The 26,235-nt window shown below is 39.0% G+C and overlaps 2 protein-coding genes across 5 annotated transcripts in view; one reads left to right on the top strand and one right to left on the bottom strand.

Annotated features, from left to right (window-relative positions):
- Window positions 1-16,474, top strand: part of kif16bb (kinesin family member 16Bb) — a 97,023-nt gene extending 80,549 nt beyond the window's left edge. Inside the window, exons 18-20 of one of the 4 annotated variants that reach the window (XR_007036031.1) lie at window positions 6,235-6,361; window positions 12,421-12,656; window positions 16,363-16,474. Coding sequence is in view for 3 of the 4 variants with exons in the window: in XM_047351863.1 (XP_047207819.1) it covers window positions 6,235-6,361; window positions 12,421-12,432 (139 nt within the window). In the remaining variant the exon portion in view is untranslated. Of the gene's footprint in view, window positions 1-6,234; window positions 6,362-12,420; window positions 12,910-16,362 lie in introns of those variants that run through there. The other 3 variants (XM_047351863.1, XM_047351864.1, XM_047351865.1) reach the window with 3 other exon arrangements.
- The window catches only part of macrod2 (mono-ADP ribosylhydrolase 2), a 608,769-nt gene continuing 593,476 nt past the window's right edge, over window positions 10,943-26,235 (bottom strand). The window contains exons 16-18 of the mRNA XM_047351869.1: window positions 15,401-15,436; window positions 14,227-14,298; window positions 10,943-12,095 (exon numbers count right to left, since the gene is read on the bottom strand). Of these exons, the coding sequence (XP_047207825.1) occupies window positions 12,073-12,095; window positions 14,227-14,298; window positions 15,401-15,436 (131 nt within the window). The 3' untranslated portion in view covers window positions 10,943-12,072. The remainder of the gene's footprint in view (window positions 12,096-14,226; window positions 14,299-15,400; window positions 15,437-26,235) is intronic.

The following is a 26,235-nucleotide window of genomic DNA, read 5'->3' on the forward strand; positions in this document are numbered from 1 at the left end:
CAGTCAAATATGAAGTCAGTATTATCTCAGAAGCCTGTTGGTGGCTGCAAAAACTGTGTGGTTTGCAGCCTACATATGAATTTTAGTGGGGTTGTACATATTTGAGCCTTTTTGTATAATTTTGACCCTGTGTAGATTTGAGAAAATCCACACATCTTTTGCATATGTTGCAAATCATTGTATTTCACACCATCCTTGCTTTTAAGGTCTAGAAATCCACATTGCAAATTGATTTTCAGTGTGCATCTGTAAAAATGTTTGACCCCCAGCTTCCTCTCTAGTTTTCCAAGCTTATCTTTGTTGTAGTTTAATGCATTGCTATTAGATGGTTGAAGTGAAAGCTGCAAAGCTCCACAAGAAACCCTGCTCCTCACTTAGTGTGCTACTTGTTAATCTTTAAATGCATTGCTGACTCATTTCCTGAATCCCAGGAAGCTCAAGATCCAGGTGACATTTAGCTTTAATGAGAAAGAACATCGGTATAACCGAGCTACTCACAAAGTTACAGCTAAATAAGACTAATGCATTTATTAATGTCCAAATTAATTACGGAGCATTTTGGAGCTGTTACCTTTCGTTTTCTTTCATTAGGCTTCCTGGGTGTTTTTCTCCTGTTGAAAACGACAGGCACAGAAACATTTTAATGACTTCTGAAGTAAATTTGTTAACAAGGGCAGCAGCGTTCTTCATTCCTCCCCCAAATGCACTCTATCAGAGCTCCAAAAAGAAATGTTATCATTTAAATCTTGCTTCGATTTACCTCTTCCAAAAGTACATTTTGCACACAGAGAAATTGCATGCATTTGTTTATACATCATCTAGATAGAAGGTTGTTGTCCTGCATAAGAGCTTTAACATACTGGATAATAGGAACAGTCCGAAACTAATGGCGCCAAATTAACTAAGGTTTATCACCAGATGGCATTAAATGGAAGACTTTATTTGGCTCAGGGAGGCTTTTGAGCTGCAGTTTAGGCTGTAAAGCATTAAAACAAGTTTATTGCTATATAGCTGCAGCATGCAAAATAGTTTCAGAACCTAGGGAAACTTCATATTTTACACTGAAGCAAGCAATGTTTTGTTTTGTAAGTGAAGGCAAAATGAATTGCACTCTAGCGAATTATCACCATGTCATTATCCTGAGCTAGAAAAATAGCAGAGAAAAGTTCATTTTCATCTGTTGTTAGGGCCTGTTGCAAAGCAAAACAGTTTTTGCATTTTGTCACATTACAACCACACACTTCTATGTATTGGTTGTTTATTTTTTGATCAAGCAGGACATTATTGTGAAGAGGAAGACATAGGGACTAAAGGTTTTGCTGATTTTTGGAGCCATTTTTTATGTGTCTAATGTTTATACCAAAAATACATTATGCTCACTGGATTGAGTAGTTCTGCAATGTAGTGAAGATTTATTTTTAACAAATTAGTTTTACGTCTGGGCCAGTCCAACACCTGAATAAGCTTTGTGCTTCTATACTCACTCATTCACTTTGGTGCGCTCATAAACAGGCACAATGACATATGGCAGGGGAGGAAGCTGGAATCAAACCTAAAACTTTTAAGACCTCAAGATCACTACTCTTCCTATTAAGCTACAGCTGTCCCAGAGGTGGTATTGTCCTATGCAGCATCTAACAGTTATTTTTCCAGGATTGCCTCGTATTTAGCTCCATCCATCTTTCCATCATCTCTGAAGACCTTCCCTCACTCTGCTGAAAAAAGCAACCCCACAGACTGATACTGCCACTACTATGTTTGTGCAGTGTTTGCTTTTTATCAGATGTGTGGGTCACATGTGGGTCAAAATGTTCAGTTATGGTCTCATCTGATCAGAGAATCTTCCTCCACGTCTTTGCTGTGTGACCTATAGGACTTTATTTCAACAATGGCTGTCTTCTTGCCACTCATAAAGGTCAGATCTGTGGAGTTTACAACTACAGGTCCTTCTCAAAATATTAGCATATTGTGATAAAGTTCATTATTTTCCATAATGTCATGATGAAAATTTAACATTCATATATTTTAGATTCATTGCACACTAACTGAAATATTTCAGGTCTTTTATTGTCTTAATACGGATGATTTTGGCATACAGCTCATAAAAACCCAAAATTCCTATCTCACAAAATTAGCATATTTCATCCGACCAATAAAAGAAAAGTGTTTTTAATACAAAAAACGTCAACCTTCAAATAATCATGTACAGTTATGCACTCAATACTTGGTCGGGAATCCTTTTGCAGAAATGACTGCTTCAATGCGGCGTGGCATGGAGGCAATCAGCCTGTGGCACTGCTGAGGTCTTATGGAGGCCCAGGATGCTTCGATAGCGGCCTTTAGCTCATCCAGAGTGTTGGGTCTTGAGTCTCTCAACGTTCTCTTCACAATATCCAACAGATTCTCTATGGGGTTCAGGTCAGGAGAGTTGGCAGGCCAATTGAGCACAGTGATACCATGGTCAGTAAACCATTTACCAGTGGTTTTGGCACTGTGAGCAGGTGCCAGGTCGTGCTGAAAAATGAAATCTTCATCTCCATAAAGCTTTTCAGCAGATGGAAGCATGAAGTGTTCCAAAATCTCCTGATAGCTAGCTGCATTGACCCTGCCCTTGATAAAACACAGTGGACCAACACCAGCAGCTGACACGGCACCCCAGACCATCACTGACTGTGGGTACTTGACACTGGACTTCTGGCATTTTGGCATTTCCTTCTCCCCAGTCTTCCTCCAGACTCTGGCACCTTGATTTCCGAATGACATGCAGAATTTGCTTTCATCCGGAAAAAAGTACTTTGGACCACTGAGCAACAGTCCAGTGCTGCTTCTCTGTAGCCCAGGTCAGGCGCTTCTGCCGCTGTTTCTGGTTCAAAAGTGGCTTGACCTGGGGAATGCGGCACCTGTAGCCCATTTCCTGCACACGCCTGTGCACGGTGGCTCTGGATGTTTCTACTCCAGACTCAGTCCGCTGCTTCCGCAGGTCCCCCAAGGTCTGGAATCGGCCCTTCTCCACAATCTTCCTCAGGGTCCGGTCACCTCTTCTCGTTGTGCAGCGTTTTCTGCCACACTTTTTCCTTCCCACAGACTTCCCACTGAGGTGCCTTGATACAGCACTCTGGGAACAGCCTATTCGTTCAGAAATTTCTTTCTGTGTCTTACCCTCTTGCTTGAGGGTGTCAATAGTGGCCTTCTGGACAGCAGTCAGGTCGGCAGTCTTACCCATGATTGGGGTTTTGAGTGATGAACCAGGCTGGGAGTTTTAAAGGCCTCAGGAATCTTTTGCAGGTGTTTAGAGTTAACTCGTTGATTCAGATGATTAGGTTCATAGCTCGTTTAGAGACCCTTTTAATGATATGCTAATTTTGTGAGATAGGAATTTTGGGTTTTCATGAGCTGTATGCCAAAATCATCCGTATTAAGACAATAAAAGACCTGAAATATTTCAGTTAGTGTGCAATGAATCTAAAATATATGAATGTTACATTTTCATCATTACATTATGGAAAATAATGAACTTTATCACAATATGCTAATATTTTGAGAAGGACCTGTATAAGTTGTCCTGCCAGCAGATTCTACCACCTGAGCTGCTGATCTCTGTAGCTCTTCAAGAGTTACCATGGGGCTCTACTTTTGTGGTTTGTGGTTGTAACATGACAAAATGTGAAAAAGTTAAGAGTAGTCAGAATCCCTTTGCACCTAACTTTACTGTAGCTGGATTATAACTATAGTAATGGAGAGATGTTGCCTTATCATTTGACTAAGAAGATTATAAACTTGGTAACTGGAGTAACAACAGAGAATAACATGTGTAATTAGTTTATTTAATTTTGCTTCATTGTATTGTCATGAAGAGTCATCTGCATTACACAAACATGCTTTTTTAGGTAGACAGTAAATATCATTTGCATACATGTCTTGAGTTTCATTGACACATTCTCAGTTGCTCAAAGCAAACCCGCAAAGCTGCAAGTCAATTTCCTTTCAACATTTCAGTGGCCCTAGTAGGCTTTGAAGACAGGCATCCGTAATGAATGCTGTCAATTTTCATCCCAATTAGTGTGTTAGAGTGTTTATCTCTACTTAGTTCACCTATACGGGTGCCTTCTCTTGTGGGGGGAATGAATTTTCATGAAGGACAAACACTGTATTGCAAATAAAAAAAAAAGCTAATCTGGGGTTGTGATTTAAAGCTTTAGCCGGAATTGCTTTTCTCCAATTTGCTTTATTCTGTGTTAAAAGCCAGCGCAGCACAGGGCTGCTGTGCTGTAGTGGGTGGGGTTAGCAGTGAATGAGTAGAGAAAAAAGTTAAATGAAGGCAGAGAACAAGGTAATGTGTGTTTATGTAAGGAGAGCCGTCACTAAGCGTTCATTTGGAAGAAGGAAATAAATAGAGCACATCACATCAACCCACTGCTGCTTGACAAGACTTGTCAGATACTGACAAAAACATGTCTCATATGTCAATCACTGCTTCTTGCTACATATAAATACCCTAACACGTATTTATGGTTCACTTTAATGTGAGGACAGACACAATGCCTGTGATGTGCTGGTTTTAAGGATGTGAGTCAACAATTTGAGCCCGCAACTCTGAATATACACCAGAAAATCTAAGAGCATCAGATGTAAACTGGGACACGGGGCTGTTTTTGTATAGAAGGGGAGGTTTGTTATTTTAACGTTGAAATCTTTTCTATGCCAAGGAGTTGGTTTGTAGCACAAAGCTTGTTTCCGCCTGACACCACCTACTGCTCAGGTTCAGGGAACCTACTGCTCTGGCATGTAACATTTAAATGAATTAAAATTTAAACAGTCACCAGTCCAGGGACAATCACTGCAGACATCTGCTTCACGCCCGACAAGATAATGCAATGCAAACAACTGGTACACTGGAGTAAAACGTGCTTTCTTTTACTTTTTAAATCACCAGATGAGGAAACCTGTTTTTGATGCTCACCAAAAAAGGAAATGAAGAAAGCTTCCCAGCAGGACAAAGACAGTATGTCTTTGTATATATGATTCAGAATCGGCCTAAAATGGTTGTTCAGAACTCCTTAGTTGGACCATCTGGTGGTGGTGACATTAAAACATCACAAGACACAACCACTGATCTGTATTGTGCTTCGGTGCCAGACGGTGGTGAGTCCAGTCAAGCTCCGGAAACAGTGGGAAGTTTATAGCATACAATTTAGCATAGATCCCCCTTGAAGAATTCATAGTGAAGCGAGCAGCATGCTTAAAAAAAAAAGTGAGAAAACCTAAAAATTCCTATATTTTTTTCCATACATGCCACTTCATTGGCAGCACTGCTAATTATATTTCAGATCAACACATTCAGAAAGATGGAGCACATTTATCTCTCTACAGAAAGTGAGGAGAAAAAAATGTTTGAAGTTTTAGCTTTCCTGTGAATCACTGCAATAATATTTTGTTGCATATCTGTGTTGCACGGAGTCGACCAAATTCCGACCTTGAATGATTAGACTACAATAAATAACTCCTGCATTTCTTAGTTTGGCCCCAGAAACAGAATGTTTAACGTCACCAACAGGCTTTCTATTAGATTAAGATCCAGGCATTAGGCAGACCGCTCCAAAAGGTTAATCTTGGTGGTCTGGAACCAAGATGTTGCTGCGTTACTGGTGTGTTTGGCATGTTGTCTTGTTGAAATGCCTATTTTAAGGACATTTCCATGTATTATGATGTATTCAAACAGAGCTTGGCTTTACATAGGCCTCTTCTATTTGTTGCAGTACAAACAGGCAGCAGTAAGCCTTTTTGTTTTTCCATTTCAAGGCTGAGCAGTGATGGAACGTTTGTTCACTACTATACCTCCCAGTGTCATCTGCTACTATATACCGTTGTATGGTCTGCTACCACAACTCCCAACAGGAATTGCAGCTGATAGGAAGGGGCGTTGCAGCACTGATGTCACAGTGGGCTATATAAGGACACGGGAGACGCCCACCATTGCTGTTCTCCCACTGGAAACCGAGACGTGGTTACCACGCAACAGAGGCGCATCATTCTGGAGAAGAAACCACACGTGGGTTTTCATTAATTCTCCTCACTCGCCAAACTCATGAGAAGCTCAACGAGCTAAGCTTGCAGGGATATGAAGACCTGCAAGTTTTACTTTACCGATCGAAAGCGTGGATTTAACACGTAACCCAAGAAAAACCCATGGAGGTTTTCCAAGGTGACAAAATTTTCCTCTTTGTTTTGTTCCAGTCGACTGCTGACGGTGCATCATATTTTTCCCCTTTTGCCAAAGGAGGAAGGCCGGCCGTCTTTGAGTTTGTTACGGATGCGTAACAAACTCCACCCTCTCCCTCTGCTCCAGAGAAAACGACACCAAGTAATCCCGTTTTTTATTTCTATTAGAAATAGCTTGGGCAGGATAGAGTAGGATTTTAGGCCGATTTAGAATCGCCACTTATGGTCCAATGTGTTCTGAGTTGTATGTGCATGCAATGTCTTATTGAAACTTTGATTGCTGTAGGACTCTGAAAGCTGCCGCGCTTTGAAGCTGTGCATGTCTAACTGTGTTTGAACACCTGAGTGCAGACTCAGGTGAACTTAAAGTTGGACTGCTAGAACCTCATGGTGGAATACTCAGTGTTCCTTTGTCTTCACTATTAGTGTTTTTCCACTGGTTGCCGCCTAAACGTTTTATGACCCTTTGTGTTTCAATGAGCTCCAATTTTGGGGGTTTTATGACTGGTGGAGGCCGCTCCCAAAGCTTTGCCCAGTACCGTATTTTCCCTTGTTTTTGCCATAACTGCTGGTTTGACTTTCATACACACTCAATGTTGTTTTATCTTGTTTAGTTAGTTATTTTACCCCTTTTGTGTAGAATGTTTGTATGCTTGATTATGTGAAGATTATTGAATCAGAATAGCGAGGTGTATCAGGCCTGTTGATTTAATAAATATTCACGTAGATAAAGAGAAAGCGTTCATCTAATAATAGTTATCAATTATTACTGAGAATTTAATAATTGTAATTATCAAGGGCCTTGAGCCATAATTACAACACCAGAGGACATCTCTGATTTCGATTCGTAAGTAATGATTTTTGGTTAAGAAATTAATTTCTTTCAAATTATGATTTTAAATTATAATTCTTGATAAATATTAATTAATCGATAATCATAATTCTTACAGCAGCCTGTCCTTTTCTCTACTTCTTTATACAAATATTTACATACTGTATAAAAAGACAAACTTTTTTTCCACACTGTCTGATTTTTAAAGAATATTAAAATCATTCAGTTTTAGGTCAGTTAGGATTACATTAAAAAATTTTATTTGCTAAATGCCAGATTAATACTTTGTTTTTATTGACTTTCTTCAAAATGTAGAAATTTACATGTGCTGAAACTGCTGTCTCTGAATGATTTTGGAAAGCCCAAGTGATGATGCCACTGATTGCTTTGTAGTAGGCTTGAGTTAATTAAGGTGCTGCTTTAAAATACATCCACATTGCTTCCTTGTGTTATATCATGGGAAAATTAAAAGAATTCAACCAAGATTTTAGGAAGAGAATTATGAATGTTCTTAAGTCTAGTTCATCCTTGTGTACATTTTCCTGAGGAACCTGAAGGTGCCACATTCATCTGTTTAGAAGGAGAAAGGTTCTCTGTCCCAGAGCTGAAAGAGTTTTGGTGCAAAATGTACACATTAACCCCAGAACAAAGCAAAAAGCCTTGTAAAAATGTTCACTGAAGTTGGTGAGGGTGTGATTATCCACAGTGAAATGAGTCCTGTGCTAACATGTGCTGCATGATGAGGGGAAAAACAAAATTCTCCAAAAGCAACATAAAAAGCCATATTAGATTTTGCGAAAGCCCTCAAGGCACCTTTATTTTTGGAGACCTGTCCTGTGGTCTGATGAAATCAAAATTAAAGTGTGCCATTAGAATTACATTTAAGGGACAAAGAGGAAAGTTTGTAAGCCTGCTATCAGAGTTGGCAGCATCATTTTGTGGGGGTTGTTAGCTGCAGGATGGACTGGTCTCCTTTACAAAATAGATGGCATCATGTGGAAAGAACATTTGTTAATATTGAAGCAGCTTCCCAAGACATCAGCCAGGACGTTAAAGCTTGACCACAAATGGATCTTCTAAATGGAAAATGACCCTAAGCAAACGGCAAAATTTGTTACAGAGTTACTTAGGAATATAAAAGTCAGTGTTTTGGAATGCCCATTACAAACTTATAAAAATAATTGTGGACAGAGTTAAAAAGGTCTGTGCAATCAAGGCATCCTACAAACCTGACTCGGTTACACCAGTTCTGTCAGGAGGAATGGGTCAAAACTCCCACAGTCTGCTGTGAGAAGCTGCCCAAATTGTTTGATCAAAATCATAAACTTTATAAGGCAATGCTACCAAATACTAAGGAAATATAAACAAACATCTGAATTTGAACAAAGCAAAATCAATGATCTAACTTATTACTCTGGGGTTTAGCAAATGGAAAAAAATATGATAATCCTAACTGACCTAAAACTGGAAACAGGTAGTCTGATTTAATGTCAGTGAGAAAAAAGTTGGTTATGTATGTAAATATCTGGAGAACAGATGTTGGCTCTGCTTTTCTGTCACTAAATGAGCTTGATTAGCCTTTATTTCTGTTGGGTTCAAGGAAAGCCTTGAATCCTGTATTTTGCTTTTCATTATGCTAAACGTTAAGCAGAGTCATCTGTTTTACTCAATTAAAAATAATTTTTGTTGCTTTACAAGTGTGAAGCAGACAAAACTTGGCCAGTGTGTCATGAGTCTGCAGCTTGTCACCACCTACCGTGGCAAGTCCTGCGAATTTAAAAGAGAAGTATAACAGTAGCAGTTTTCTCCAGTGTTGGCTTTGGTTGAGGTCTTGTGGTAACATCATCTTATCGACCACTTGTTGGTGTAATCTTTGTAAAAGTTAAATCTGACTGGTTAGCACAATACCAGAAGCAGAATTCAAAGTTGTGAAATTATCTCTTCAGTGGTGGGTGCCAGCATGTTGACACCTAAAATGGTACACAGGAGTTGGGTTCTGCCTGTTGTAGCGAGCAAGTGCTAAGGGGAAACAGTGTTTGTTATAAGTTTTGTGCCATGGGTAATAAAGAAATGCAGAAATAATGAACCCAACTAGTTGAAAACATTATGCTAATAGCTGAGAAAGTCATTTGGTTTTCGAAAGAGAAGTTTCAGGTGTCAGCTTTCTGCCTTCAGCTCCAACCTTCATCTCGTTCAGATCTTCTATCCTGGATCTTTTTTATTTATTCACTAACCTTCAGATACATTTGCAAAGTAAATACTTCTGAAGGTAACTTTTGGTTGTTTGGTTGACCAAGCATAATACCCAGCTTGTGGCAGATGTCCCTCTTAGTGTATTTAAATAGGAAAACAAAACATGGTTTAGGGTTAGGTTACGGGTTTTGCATTGAAATATCAATCAACCAGCAACTGCAATAAGCCAATATTTCCTTGATTGGCTCTGACTGGTAATCGACAGATTAACTATTAAAAAATCAGGGCTTATTGTTTCTATAATTTCTTTATCCTTCCTAATATTACTTTACTAGAGGTGGACCTATAATCTATCCTGCTGCTAAAACAATTTAATTTCCCCCTAAGGGGATGATAAAGTTTATCTTATATTATTAATTGTGTGATTGTTATAGAAGTTTATGTGCTCATTACTTGACAGTTTAGGGGGCGGATCTCTGCATAATCGAGCCGGTAGCGTTTTATTAATTTGCTGTTATTCATTATTCGGAGAAAATCTCTCCTTTTTCTTTGTTTGTCTGCCATCTTGTCTGCTTAAGACACTCTAAGGCTCCATAAAAGTCCTCATCACTACTCTTAACATTTCCTCACGTTCTGAGCTCTCTTTAGGCCAAAGATGCTTGGTGAGTAACTTTTATCTTCCTGAGGGAAAATGACGTCACTAGGAGCCACTTTTAGTCTTAGGATTCTTTGTGAATACGGGCCCTGATTTGAAAGACTTCATGTTTAACTTTGCTGCTGCTTAATTGGCAGTGCTTCCTAATAAAGGACATAAAACGGTTTTGTTAAAAAAGAACAAAAGCAGAATAATGAACTAACTGCCAGTGAAAAGTTTTCACCATTCATGAGCTAGTGAACATTAAGCTTTTGGTGAATGGCTGGATATTAGCCATCTACTGATGAATTCAACATGTCTGGTTAAGTCTCTAATGGACTCTTTACCTAACGATTCACTAATAATGAGTAAAAGTTTTGAGTATTCCCCCAATTATAAGGTTATGAAGAATTGTGATTATCACTAGGTAATAGTTAACTAACAACGACCTAAGCATTTACTAATATTAAAGCTCTTAACTGATAGTTATCTAGCAATTATTTAACATTAAATATTAGCATTTCCTAATGAAGCTCTGATCAAAATGTGATTCCTAGCTCATTATGGAACAATGAACAAGCAAGGAACTAAGCACTCTTCAATATTAAGGTTCATTAAAATATTGGCTTCCTTAGTAGGCAGGCAACAATTTCAGTAATTAAGTCAGCATGTTCAAATGGCATTCACCACTACATAAATAATCAGTAGGTAACCTTTAACTAACAAAAAATGAAGGATTTCCTCTATATAAAGCTCTGACCAAAAAGTTATCCGTCATTATTCGGAAACCAATAACTAAGTGTTCACTACTCTTAAATGTTGAGTGGTCGGTATGTTACATTAATTGACGAATTAGGCTTTACATCATAAGCTCCTGGTTTACCACCACCAGTTCGTTATTAATACAGCAGATTTTTGTTTAATGATGAAACTTGTCTTAATTTTTCAAAAAGACTGAAGCTAATATTTCCATCCTTCATTGTCCAACTGTTTGAACAGCTCCTGGTCTAACATTTGTATACAGCAGGTCATGACACAATGCACATTAGAAGATCACACAGGGCTTTGAATTTAAACTTTATTAGTCATTTCTGTTACAGTTTAGCAAAGCAAACATCAAAGTATGAAGGCATCATCATTTCATTTCATAGAACTGTAATTCATATGTTCTTTAGTATGGCACCACCAAAAAAAAAAATATAAATAAAAATCAATGAATCATTATCCAGCTATTAAAAAGAAAGTAAAACCATTTTAAGTTCAACCCAAGAAAACAAAACAAGAAATGATTGACAACAGGTAATAGCCATTTTGATTAAAAATACAAATCATCTGCAAGCCAAACACAAGAAATAATCATACTTGGCCCACCTCCTAAAAGTGTGATACCATTTTTGTCTGATATGAAATAAGGCAGATTTCTTTCATACAATTTTAAACAATCTGGAAAAAGACGAGCAAAAGCGAAGAGGACTAGTTCTCCTTTATGTCTGTGAAATTCAAAGCAGTTTCTGGCATGCACTGGAAAAGGTGAAGAAAACGAGGGAGAGAAAAAACAAACTAATCAATTTGTCAAGAGACATCCTGGTTTGTGTTTATGATCTGGGATGTTAACACATGAGTTGTCAGGGTTAGAGCTATCGGCTGATATGACTCGGCGCTGCACCAGCGTGTGATGAGACAGTGTTAGTGTGGTGCACTCTAAAAGCCCCATAAATGCAGAATATTAACCTGTATATTGCCATGTTGGAACTGTAGGAACAAAAAGGTTGATGTTAAGCCTCATTCAGTCAGGAGTGTCAACATGCAGGAGCTGCGGCTGCTGTCCTCTGACAGCTTGACCGAGCTCTCACAGTGGCTTTTAGCAGATAAAGACTTGAACCTGGTTCATCTCCTCGCACCTTGCTGGCAAAATGATGGATGACTAACACACAGTGAGGTATGGCTCATCTTTTCTGGTTGATATGTTCAAGTCCTATAGCAAGATTTTGTACATACATTTACATACATCAGAGAAGAATGAAGAGGTGGGAAGCTAATTAAAGTTGGGAACGTGAGCATTGTTTGAAGTAACTGGTTGTCCTGGGCCAGTGTCAGAGCCCATTCTGACATGGACCAGTCTGACACCAGTGCGGTTGGCCTTTGCACAGTTTGCTGGCTGTCAGGTGAGGTTGATTGTTCTCCTCTGAGCAGTTCATGCGTTGTTCTCAGCAGAGTCTGGACAGAAAGTGGAGACAAGATGTAAAGAAAAGTTTTAAAGATCATCCTAACATGTTACAACCTGAAGAAATGTACAAGAAAACACTCTTAGTATAAACTGAAACTTTGTTCTGTAACAGATGTGTATAAAGTTGAAATGTATTCAGTGAATTAGGCCTTAATTTTGTCTAAGTTTTGTCTTTCATCTATCCTGTGACCTTCTGTTTGACCAAGAACTGGTTGTTATTGGTGCAACTTCCACAGACACTAGAACTCTGTGGAATCTGTAACCTGCTATGATGAAGACACAAAAGCAACTATTTAGTTTTTCCCTTTTCTGCAGACTTCTCACTGAACAGCTTTCGAATTTTTTGGCCTCCAGAAGGCTGCGGGCTGATGGAACACTGACAGCGGTACCAGAATCTAGACAGATGTTTGTCTTCTAAACCAGAAGACAAACCATCCAGAAAGATGATCGTGTTCTAACGGCGTCTTCATGAGGATCTGACGGACGGATGGGAAACCAGGAGAGCCTGTGGGAAATTTGAGTTATCATTTAACAATCTGAAGTCGTCTGAGGTGTGTACCTTAAGTTGAATAAGAATGGGACATTTATATTTTTACCTCCACACTAGTTGTAGAAAGTTAGCTGTGAGTAGAGTCAGAGTGTAAAAAAACAAAATGGTTTAACCATTTAATATTTAATTCCCAGGTAAAATACAGATGTAGTTATGTGGTATTATAAAAGTATTCGGGGCAGCTGTGGCAATGACTGATTGTGATGTAAAGCTTTTTGGGGTCCTCTGACTCAATAAAGTGCTATATAAGTGCAGGCCCTTTACCATATATAATGTTAGCCCACCTTTCGCAGGTATAACAGTGTGTTTATGAGAATTCTTCCAGAAGCTGAGACATGATTGGTCGCTGCAGAGAACATGTCTCCAGTGCTTTTTATTGCCCTGGATGCCATCTTTCGGTTTTCAGTTTGCAGAAATTTAGTGACCTACTACTTCGTTAAATGCCATGAAAGTTATGGCAATGGGTGAGCAAGAGATAGCTCTCTATTTTCTTCCACTGTGGGCTTTTGCATTAGAATGCTAAATTAAAAGATACCTATCAACTTACAGTTATAGCCTATTCTACATCCACCATAGTCCAGATCAACAGCACTAAAATATTCTTTATCACAACCCAATCTTTAGACAAATTTCAGCCTGAAGAAATCTGGTTTCAAACCAGGAGGTTGTTAAAGTTTTCCATCTAATGAACCTGTTGTGAAGCTGAAATAATCTATTACCTGTATTTAGAAAAGAGGACAGTCTATTGTGATTAAATCAGCTGTACTCTAGTTGATTTAAAAGCACAGTATGTGCTAACCAAATTTATAATACAGCATCCCACCCTGATCCCGCCGCTTGTAAACAACAACCTTGTTCTTCCCTGGCGCTTTGTCTGGCATTGTTAAAGCTTTTTCTTTTCTACACCGCCCCGTGTGTCTCTGCCAACTTATTTCATATGCTGCTACTCTGTCCTATTTATTCAACCCCAACAATCTGTTCATAGCAGATACTTGTTTTTTTTTTTTTCTACCTGGAAACTTCACTTTGCAATGCCCAAATCTCTATTTCTGGCTTAACAACTCTACTGAATAAAAAAAAAATTGCAGAGACAGAAGTGCAAATCAATATTCAAATGACATGCCATCCTATTAGACAGTAGCATAGTTTCCTTATCAGGACGGATTGCCACTGCAGTCTGAAGTTGCTGCATGTTAAAATAATATACATTTTACAGTTGATTTATTAAATGTCTGATGGTTGAGTTTTAAGGTAATTTATCACACTCAATCTCCAAAGGCGTGCCAACAATTGTGTGTCGAGATATCAGGGTTAACACTGCAGACCTGAAATGGGTAGAGTGGAGTTACAAATGCAATTGGCCCTGGAGGAGCACATGCAAACTGCCTGCCTGCCCCTTCAGAGACAGATGGGGGGGTGAACCTGGGCAACAATTTACTGCACAAAGCTCAGGATTCACTGAATAAACTGGATTTTAATTCAGCAGCTGTGGCCACAAATAGGAATCCTCTTAAAAATAGAGATGTGCATGAGCCCGTGAGAGGTTGTTAATGTTTCCTCCGTGCCCTTACCTTTGGGCTTTGAGTCTTCAGGTATATTCAGAGAAGCGGGTTCTTCTGAGCTTTCAATAGTTTGTATGTCCTCTAAGAGAAGAGAGAAAAAAAAAAGCAATGAAAATCTTCAACATACCTCAGCAGCATGTTCTCTCCAAGCCTCTGAATCAAGCTGAGCAAATTTATGGTTCTCAACCTTCTGTCTAAGGTTCAAGATTGGACTTACTATCTGAAGGTGGCGTTTTTCCTTTACAAGACTGTACATTTATCACACACCTGATTTCTGATAGCTCCTAGCATCTTCCATATATGCAGAATGCTAACATGAATTGTGATGTGCTATGAATTAGTAATCAAGATTAAGTTCTAGGCAGAAGAAGGTATATATGGAAAACCTTCAATGTGTTTTATCTGACAGACCAATGCAAAGTAAGACATGATTGTCAAGTGGAAGAAAAATAATACATGGTTTTCCATATTCTTCACAAGTAAGATCTGAAAAGTGTGGCATCCATTATACTGAACCCTTTATTCCAATGCCTTTAAATGAAATCTAGTGCAACCAGTTGCCTTGAGACGTCACCTAATTAGTAAATAGAGTCCATCTGTGTGTTGTGCAAACTCACACATATTTCTGCTCATACGTTTTTGCAAAATAGCTCAGGCTGGATGGAAAGTGTTTCCATACAGCATTTTCCAAGTCTTTCCACAGACTCTTCTGAAATTAGGTTAGGGCTTTGAATGGGCCATTCAGACACATGAATATGTTTAGATCTGAACCTTTTTTATCATACTCTGTCTGTTTGAGGTCGTTGTCCTACTGAAAGGTGAACCTTCAGCAGGCTTTTTTTTTCTAGGATAGTCATGCAGTACGTCCCATTATTCTTCCCATCCCTCCTGAAGAAAATCACCCCACAGCATGATGCTGCCACCATCAGATTCTCAGTACTTGGGGATAGTGTTTTCAGGAAGATGTGCAGTTTTAGTTTTTAGCCACAGCATTAAAATACTCAAGGCAATTAGTTGTGCTCAGTTTAATTTGGAGTCATCAGAGTAAATTAGGCTAAAAACAGATGCTTTTCAGATTTGAATCTGTGAATGATTTTGAAGACAATATTTTTCCTCTGTTAAGATAATGTGAAGAAGTTCAGGTGGTATGAAACGTTATGCAAGGCACTGTATCACTACTCACCTCTATTGCTGGTGCCAGCGTTGGGTTCAGATGCACCTGTAAAGCAGGGCAGATATTTATACAGACATGACATTATTAAAGTTGATCAGTGTCTAAAATCTTTCTGCTAGTTAGTACAAAAGCTGTTCAATTTATTTTTAGTCCAAGGATTTTATAGCAGCTTCACACTTTTGACCTGATGCTTTCTCCCTCATCCCTGAAATTTCAGTGCCTTCCTAAAGAGTTATACTTCACAAAAAGAACAAAACAAAGATGGGGGAAAGAGTCATGCAAAATTAATTACAGGCTGCCATCTCTGTAAGGCAGCTTGAGACCCTCCTCCCCATCCTACTTGTTACCTTTGTAGTCACAAAACTCCTTTATCGTCGCTCCCTGAGCAAACCTCCGCATTTCCTTCTTTGGAACAACAATCACTCCAACAAAGCACGCCACAAAAATAACCGCTCTCCCCAGGCAGACTTGTGATAATGTAAACAAATACAACTGCTTAGACTCGATAGAAGAATGTGCAGGATCCAAAAGGATGTCATAGTTCTGTATGTCTGCAGTCAAGGTCATTCACCAGCTTGTAAAGGTGCAGGCTGCTGGTTGACATTTACAGGTTTGGATTCAACGTTAAATCTTTGTTTCTGTGTCTAGATGCACATAGCTGGTAGAGACATGCCCCAAAACACTTGCAGCTGTTTTGTAGCAAAATCTGTTTCTACAAAATCGAGTGGAGGCTATCTGTCTGGAGCATTTCTTATTAATGTTTTAGTGAGTTTACAAAACAGCCGTATTTATACTGAATCTAAGTAACACCAAATTAGGTGACTTCTAAAGGCAACTGGTTGCGCTAGATTTCATTTAAAGGCATCAGAGTAAAACACTGTTCCGAAGACTTCCAGCTATGTCAAAACATACAGTCTGCTTTTTTGTGTTTCATCTGTTGCAATATTTCAGCATAAACTTTCCTTTTGTAGACACCAAAGGGACAGAGGCACCGCTGAGAAGCAGGAAGGATGAAGCAACAACAGTCTGAGCCTTTGTATAGCTTTTTGCCTTTTAATCTGAGGCATTGAACTGCCCACAAGGCAAAAAACATCATTCACCAGTAAAAAGAGAGAGCTCTTTTCAATGTTTACATGTTTTTTTTTTTGGTTTTGATCTATAATGACTAATAGTTGCAGTAAATATCAGACATAACTCTTGTTATTTAATGTGCAAAAAAAGTCCTCATGAGGTTTTTGGCATAATAGAACTTCAATGGATTTTAAGTCAGATCAATACAACGTAAGATTTTTTACAAAAATACGTAATGTGCACATGTCCCTTTTAATCTCTAAATAAAACCCTGAGTAACCACTTAAATTTAAAAGTCATCTAATTTGTAAGTAGGCTCCAGAGGTGTTGGAGAAAATGTGCAAACACATCAGCATCATAAAGACCAAGGAACAGAGCAGACGGGTCAGGAATGACGTTTGAAAGCGGGGTTAGGGTATAAAACATCCCAATGCCTAATTTATCATCCACCTAAATTTACAAGCTAAGCAAGGAGATCATTAATCACAAAGGCATCTATGAGGCCAATCGTAACTCTGAAGGAGCTGCAGAGAGGCAGCTCAGGTGGGAGAACGTAGTGCACTACACAAATCTGTCCATTATGGAGTTGTGGGAAGAAGAAAGCCAATATTAAAGGACAAATTAAAAAGTTCTTATTTGCAGTTTGTCACAAGCCGTGTAGAAGATGCAGCAAACATTTGGAAGATGGTGCTTTAAACTTCTGGCTTAAGTGAAAAACACAAAATCTCTACAGTGAAACATGTTAGTGGCAGCCTCAAGATGGTCAGAGTTGCCCAGTGAAAAGGTTAAAAATAAATCTGACAGAAACATATTCCAAAAGAGGTGCAGCTGTAATTTAACCAAAGGTGGTTCTGTAAAGTATCAACATACGGGGCTGAATACAAATGCTCAAAATATTTTTGTCTAATAAATTGTGAATAATTTTGAAAACCATGTAATATGTTCTACATCACAATAATTCTGCACCAATTTTTGTTGCTTGACCACGTAACATTTCTTGAAAACTCACTGCGATTTTGGTTGAAACATAACAACATAGAAAACAGTTTATGGGGTATGCAAACATTTGCAAGGCGCTCTATTTGACAAATAAAAAAAAAAAGATTCATTTCATGTACAGGTACATCTAAAAAAAACAGAATATCATGACATATTTCAAGCTTTTTAATTTATGGTTTGCAGATTATGAAAACCAAGATTCAGTGTGTCAGAAAATTTGAATATTATGTAAAGTTAAATATTGGAAACTCATGTTGTCACATCCTAATGAGCCAATTACCTTAAAACACCTGCAGAGGTTTCCTGAGACTCTAAATGGTCTCTCAGTCTGGGTCATAGGCACACACTGAATGGGGAAGACTGCTGACTGGACTGATATCCAGAAGACAAACATTGACACCTTCCACAAGGAGGCCACAAGAGGTCATTGTTTAAGAAGCTGATTGTTGACAGAGTGTTGTATTATTAATAGAAAGTTGTGTGGTAGAAATAGGTGCACTAGTAACCGGGATAATTTGAGGGAGCTTTACAAAGGATTGGGCTGAAGCTGGAGTCAGCACATCAAGAGCACAGATGAATCATACACATGGACTATAAGCGTCTTACATGGGCTAAGGAGAAAAAAAAACTGGACTGTTGCTCAGTGGTCCAAAGTTCTCTTTTAAGATGAAAGGGAAGTCCTAGAGTCTGCATGAAATGTAGAGATGCACAGAATCCCCATTGTTGGAAGTCCAGTGTGTTTCCACAGTTAGGAGTGATTTAAGGTGCCATGTCATCTGCTGGTGTTGGTCCACTGGGTTTTTTGAAATCCACAGTCATCTACCAGAAGGTTTTAAAGCACTTCATGCTTCCTTCTGCTGACAAGCTTTTTGGGGATGCTGATTTCCACCAGGACTTGGTGGCTGGCCACGCTGTTAAAGGTACCAAAAGCTAGTTCAATGACCATGGTGTTACTGTTCCTGATTGGCCAGCAAACTGGCCAGAACTGAACCCAGCAATGCAGATGACCTAGAGGCCACTATCAAAGCAACCTGGGCTTCCATTAAACCTTATAAGCTCAACAGGTCAATCTCCTCCATGCCACACCACATTTATGCAGTAATTTTTGCAAAAGGAGCCCCAACCAAGTATTAAGTGCATACTAACATACTTTTCAGAGCCTGTTATTTCTGTTTAAAATATCCCTTTTCATTGACGTTATGTAATATTCAAATTTTCTGTAACACACTGAATTTCGAGTTTTGTTATCTGTAACACACATTCATCAAAATTACAACAAATAAAGGCTTAAAATATTTCACTCTGTGTAATGAATCTCTATGAGTTTCCCTTTCTCAAATGAGTGACAGAAAATATCAAAGTTTTTCATGAGATTCTAATAAATCACTTCATTTTTAAAAAGCCAAGAAGTGGGACATGTGAAGCTGCTTGATGCAAGAACAAAGTCTGCAACATAAAAGCTAGCAAACAACTTGAGTAAGGAGCTCACTAAGGTACTTCTACATCTTGCCTCCAAGTTAATAACAGTACAGTCTTAGTGCTAAGCTAGAATCCTGTTCCTCTAATATCTGACAGTAATCACAACACAACAAAAAAAAAATCACAGTTTCAGCTGATTGTGGCCCCAGCCTCCCACTGCCTGCCTGAAGCTTGGAGCAAGCAGCACCATAGTTCACTCTCACTCTCTAATTTGGCTCCCGTGTGCTGAGAGCGGAGAGGCTATCATTTAGAAAAGGATCTGGAGTGCTGTGCCAAACACATAAACAAGGTGGGGGAAAAAGGGAAAAACGGGTCTCTGTCAAGATTATGGTGAAGGAGAGGCACAGTGTGCAGAGGGCAAGGAAAGATGAGAAAAACAGCACACTCAAGTAAGTTCCTCTAGGAGCAGACATTAAATCAATGTTTCTTAAAACATGGATATCCTGTTTCTGCTTCACAGAGTCAAATCATACAAAGCTGCAGAAATAAAATGTTTTAAAGAGTTTTAATCTGATTTCATGTCTGAAGGTATTACTATGTTACTGTGTATGAGTTCAAAACTAAGACTGAACAGACATTGCCTTCTTACCTCTTGAACTGTTCACATTTCGTCACGTTACATCCACAAACTAATCTATTTCTATTCAACCCCATGTACTCTGGTTCCTGTAAATAAAATTCCAAGCAACCAATTATCTTAATCCACACAGCCATGAGGAGTCACCTAATTAGTAAATATTAATGTCACGTGTGTATAACCTAATCTCAGTATGAATCCAGTTCTTCTGTGAAGGCCTCAGAGGTTTGTTAGAGAACAAACAGCATCATAAAGACTAAGGAACACAGCAGATAGGTCAGGAAGAAGGTTGTCAAGAAGTTTAAAGCAGGTTTAGATTATTAAAACACATCCCATGCTTTTACAATTGTAATATTCTAACATCTAAAAATGTAAAACTGTATGGCACAACTACAAACCTACAGAGCAACAACTGCCCACCTTCATGAACAAGCCAGGTAAAGAGGGCATGAATATGACAAGCAGCCAAGAGGCCCAGGGTAACTCTGGAGGAGCTGCAGAGATCCACAGCTTAGGTGGGATAATCTGTCAACATGACTACTATTGGTCATTCACTCCACAAATTTGGCATTTATGGGAGAAAGAAGCAAGCCCTGTTCAAAAAAAGTCATATGTGGTCCTGTTTGCAGTTTGCCACAAATCATGTAGGAGACACAGCAAACATGTGGAAGACAGTGCTCTGGTCAGATGACATCAAAACCAAACCTTCTGGCCTACATGCAAACTGCTATGTGCAAAAACTAACACTGCACACCAACCTGAAAAGACCATCCCCACAATGACCCATGGTGGCGACAGCATCATGATGTGGGGTTGCTTTTTTTCAGCTGGGACAGGAAAATGGTCAAATGGGAAGACAGATAAATATCAGGCGGTCCAGGAAGTAAATCTGTTAGACTGCAAATGATTCGAGACTGGGGCGGAGGTTATCCTTCCAGAAGAACAAGGCCCCAAACAACCAGAGTTACAATAAAATGATTTACATCAAAACATATGCATGGGTTAAGATCGGTTACTCAAAGTCCAGACTTTAATGTACTTGAGAAGCTGAGACTTCAAAGATGTCAGAGACATGCCCCAAAACACTCCCCAAAAGTTGGTTATAAAATATTGACCCAGGAGGCTAAATACATTTAAATTTTTTTTAGATATTAAAAACAATGTATTCTATTCCTTCCACTTCACAATTATGCTCTACTTTTTGTTGGCCTAACACAGAGGTATGAAACTCCAGTCCTCAAGAGTCAGCGTCCTGCAATCTCTAGATGTGTGTCTGCTTCTACAGACCTGAATCCAATAATTAGATCATTAGGAGCACTCTCTATAACCTCACTGCATGGTAAGGAGGCAATTCAACCATTTCATTTAAGTGAGTTGAACCAGGGACACATCGGTCCTCAAGGACTGGAGTTTGACTCCCCTGGTCTAACACATTGAAGTTTCTAGTTATAACATGAAAAAACCTGGAGATCTTCAAGGGATATGACGATATATTCAAACCACTGTAGATCACACAGTTAAAAACAAAAATAATTGCAAAACATTTACTATCTTTAGCTGTTCCTATCAGTTCCAGGCTTCGGGAGGAGGTGAAATGTGCATGTGCTCACATTTCCACACAGAAGGAGGGGGACAGGAAGGAAGAGAGCTGGGCATAAGTCACCCTCATCTGCAGACAAGCAGAAAATTACATCCCCCTACCCTCCATTCATTTATTAGACAAGGGGTAGTTAGCGTTTTGTTGGTCAGCATGAGTGTTCTGCACAACAACAATCAGCCACAGCAGAAAATCTCATTGAACTGGGTATAAATGGCAGATGAACACATTATGGGAAAAATTGATATTTGATTAGTAGCCAGCTTTGTTTGATAAAATCCCTCATTATTTCTCATTGTCATCAAAGCTCATGTTTCACACCAACGTTAACGGTCTTGCAGCTCACACAGCTCAACGAGGAGGTGTTGCCTGTGTTCACACAGCAGCTTGGATACTGAATCTGCTTAATGTTCCAGATCGGACCCTTGAGCAGAACAGGAGGTTCTCTTTGCCCTATAGCCACAGGACATCCCAGTGACATGTATTCAGCTCATTTTCTTTAACAGTAAAAGAATAGGGTTGAAAACGAAAGGAAATCGATGGAGGTATGGAAATGTCTGTACCCTGCAGAGTCAGTTCCTCAGGAGAATGTTTTCCCTTCATTTCATCCCCAAGCCATGGTTTTGACACGCTGGTGTGCAGTGTGTGAACCGGTCTGCAAGATTTGATCTCCAGAAGATCACACAGGTGTCCAGCTGCTTGCAATCAAACAAAGAACGTCACAATCTCAGCTCAGAACCAGCTAAAAAACATTCACTGCTTGCTTCCAACATTGCGCCCTGGATATCTTTTGAAAGGTCCATCCACAGATTAAATCTCTTTCAGTAAATACAAAGTATTTCTATTTCAATTGTTGTTAGATGATACTTTAAAAATACTTTACTCCTACACTTTTTATGTGTTAAATTCCCTTAATTCTCAGTACTTTTACAAATAGTTTTTAAAGTATAGATGCAGGAGTTCCCTTGAATTTCTTGGAGATATTTTGGCATTGCTCGGGCATTTAACATGGAAGCGGTAAACACCACTGAATGTAAGGAAGAGGGATGGATGGTATATGGATGAATGGGATTTTTGTAGACTGGGGCAGTAAATAATCTCTGGAAATTTTTTTTTTTTTCCATACTTATATTTAAATCAAATTCAACACTTATCCAGATCTGGAGAATACTAAATCCAATTCCATAGTTTTTCAGACGTTTTAAGACTGCATAATAACCCTGTGAATAAACTGAATTAGATGAGAGCAAGAATAATTTCAGAACGTAAACCGGGTGGTCTTTAAAGCCTCTGGTCTGCTCTGTATTGAGCCATGTGTATTAAACAAGTATCAAAGCACCTCTCATCAAAATTTACATGGACTAACAGCTTTGGGCCTGGGAAGCCTACTGCAAAAATAATCAAAGACATCCCTGCTGAAGCAAAACAAGAGTGGGCAGACCTCAACAAGTGCCCAACCAAAAGAACTAATGAGCTGGTAAATGTGGAAAGCAGCCTATTTTCATATGTTAATGCTAAACTTGTAGTGCAGGCTTGTGGACAAATCGTAACTGCATGAGCTGCCTCTCCTAAAACAGGAAGGGGAAAAAAAAGGATATCTGTGAGAAAGAGAGGTGTGTCAGTAATGGATAGCTAGAGTTTTCTTTTCTTTGAGGTAGAACACTGTCTGACAATCTGAGCCAATTAAAGAGCACTGAGCTGTGACCTGCGGGCCATGGAGATGAAAACAAGCCTGTTCTGTTAACACTGTGACGGCCCCTCCACTGTTATCCTCCTGAAAAAGCCAAGAGTCTTCATCAATATTCTGGCTTCTTTCTTAAGAAAAGGCCAAGGGGTTGTGGACACTAAGTAGCATTGTGATCCCCTGTGGGTTTGGGTAACCTTGCAATGGTGGTGGTGGGGTGGCTCCAAGTTGGGTCAGGGTCCTCTAAACACGCTGAAAAGACCCAGGCTTATTACACAACCCTGAGCCATGCTTGACAAGATGAGAAAACAAAAAGTACTTTGAATAAGTAAAAAGAGAACAGGACACCATCTGCTTTGGGGTTAAGCTCCCACTCAGAGGAAAGCAAAGATGATTAGAGGGCAGCAAGAGAAAGAAGGAAGGAGGATGTGCTGCAGTTGACAGCATATGCTGCACAAAATTGGAAGAAAATGACCAATGTCGTTACTTTGATATTACACTGGACTGTGTAAAAAACAAACAGAAAGCAACAAAAAGTTGCTCCAGTTGGCAGTGCCTGTCACTTCCTGTCTTTTCTTAAGTCTTTGTTATTATTCCCGTACTTCATTTAAGGTAGCGTGAGACAGCCACCGCAGTCTGTAAGGAGACAACCGAAGAGATTAAAACAGGAGTCAGAGCACTGAGATACCAGGAGATGAAACGAATAAGGGAAGAGCTGATTAGGTGAAGGAGTGAACGAAGAACACAACACTAAAATAGACATGGAAGGAAATAATGCAAAAGAGGCCTCCCTGTGTGTGACCTACATACCTGCTAAACCTGCTGTCAGTGGTGGCTTGCTCCGCTCTCATCACTCACTGAAATACTTTGCATAATCTTTAGACTCCCCCCCACGCTGCTAGAGGGTCCGCTGCAGGCAGCTGCCCGCTGCTGTTTTCAATACCTTTTGTGGTTTCTTACATCAAGGCAGAGACTGTCTTGATGGGGAGAAGTGAATCTGGCACTACATGATGTGGCTAACCACTGATGCATTTAAATGGGACACACTTCTGCTGGAGGATGTGGAGGAGCAGCGTGTTTGTTGGTGTGAGGTGTTGATTCTTTTTGTTTTAGTCACCTTAGTTTTCTACATTAGATCATGGCAATATAATCAAAAAGTAAGTCTAGGCTGTAGAGAGACCAAGAACCCAGGCAAAGGATGTCTGTCAGCCAAAGGTCAGCGAGAGAATAGGCTGACTGATCGACCTACCTGAAGCTCAGAGAGAATATGTCACTGGTGGAGTTTGAAACTGACAGAGAGCTTTCTTTGAATAATCAAGACATTTAATTGAAAATATTTTAAAATCAATTTCAACATCTGTTCTGAACACTGGCAATTTTCTTCAAATGACCAATCATGGCTTTTCTATACCATAATATATACCACACAGAACTTAACGTCACATGCTCTAGAGACGGTCAAATTTGCATTTAACAATAGTTTTTATGTGTTTCTCTTATTTTAGATCTTGATGCCACAAAAAAAAAATTGGAAAATAGCTGAAAGAAAATGATACAAGAAGTCTTCACACACATGTTTGATATCATTTAGAAGCTTTTTCCATCTTTCACTTGACATAAATCCTGTACAATTCAACTGAAAACTACACAAATGTGGTGAATACATAAAAAAACAGCCATAACAAGACTGTATAAATTATTACTTTGTTGAAGCACATGTCAATTTTGTAATTCAGTCTTCCTGTGAGTTCACACCTGCCATCACTAATTTTCCTTATATTTCCGTCCTTAATTTAAAGCAACAGTTTGTAGAAAGGTAACAATGGACCTTTTTTGACAGCTACTATCTGCAGAATTGATTCAACGACGTTGCCAAGAAGAAAAACTGTAACCCATCTTTCACACAGACTACATTCCGCGTCTTTTCCGTCATCCGTCACAAATTAGGATCCGTTCACGCATCAGACAACAGCAGAGGCCACTGGACCTGCAAAAGACCTTGTGTCACCAGTTGTGACGTAATGCTTTACATTGCGATGTGATTGTCTTTTACTTTGAAAGGTACCGGATGCACTTTCCTCTCCCGTGTATGACTTCCTGTGTAACTTAATCTGGTCTTTGGAGCTTTACGAGTTTGTGCTCCATCATCCGTTAAATAGACTTGATCCACATTTATGATGGAAACACCACATAACCTCAATAATACACCCACAGTGAAGCATGCTAGTGGCAGCATCATGCTCTGGGCTTTTCTGCAGATAGAACTGAGATTGTTTTCCCAAGATAAATATAATTTGATGTTTACTAATAGCCAGTTTTGAATAAAACAATTAGATATAGGGCAGCACAATATATTATTAATCTAATATCACTGCAATATCATTATAGTCAAGAACTGCTTGGACTCCAATAAAGTAATCATGTATGTAGCATGCACTGAGGGTCTCTGTCAGTAATATGTGGTGATAATGTTTAATGCAACATATGTTTTATCAGGGGAGTACTCCTAAAAGAATTGTTATTCTTTACCATAAGTAATTTGTTTCATTGTCAAACCAGCTGCTGTAACCAGATGCAACTTTCCTAGTAAAACCATGTTATGGAGATGGAAATAATGAATTTTATTATTTCTAGGAGCTGGAAAAAGTTCTCACTATATGTCTATGTTTGGAGTGAACCCAACGCAGAAAGACATTACTATTTGCTTGTTTATCATAAGTCTCATCAACATTATTGCATATTACATGTTTTCCAGGTATTATGCAACTTTAATATGAATGCCTATATTTTACTGACATTTCTGTACCTTCAGTTGAACTGAAAATGAATTTTGTCACAATAAAGATGGAAAAGGTTTTGAAAGAATTTTACACTCCCTTTTCAGACCCAATGTAGCTAAATTAACATTGTGTTACATTAAATTGCAGGCACCCTGAGGATATTAGGAAATAAAAGAGGAATTTGTTTGTATCTGAAATGCATCGGTTCAAGAGGTTAAGGATTACAAATCTGAGCTTCCATGTGTGGGTCTCGTTTTTAGCTGAAGTGGCTCGAGTATCAAATCATCCCCCAACAAGCTAAACAGAAATAACACATCAACATTTGTGTTCAGTTTGTTAGATGTGTGTGTAGTTTGTTAAGACTTTTTCTGGTTTAGTAACTCCTCTGGTCAGGAATTTAAATCCTTTTTGGGGATATTTCTGGTATGCAGGTAAGGTTTAAGCCTAAGGTTTGCATGAGGCTATATAAAATAACCAGAAATAAATGGATTGCTCTAATAAGGATAGCTGTGCAGGCGCGTGAGATTTATTCTAGACCTTTCAAAAGCACATTTGTTACTAGCTGACAAATTCTGCCTGTGCATAGAATTGATTCATTTGTAATTCAAACAGTGGTTAGAGACAGTGGAAGAGAGCTGATCAAAAGAGGAGCTTCAA

The sequence above is a fragment of the Girardinichthys multiradiatus genome, chromosome 22, assembly GCF_021462225.1.
Source record: "Girardinichthys multiradiatus isolate DD_20200921_A chromosome 22, DD_fGirMul_XY1, whole genome shotgun sequence".
Lineage (NCBI taxonomy): Eukaryota > Metazoa > Chordata > Actinopteri > Cyprinodontiformes > Goodeidae > Girardinichthys > Girardinichthys multiradiatus.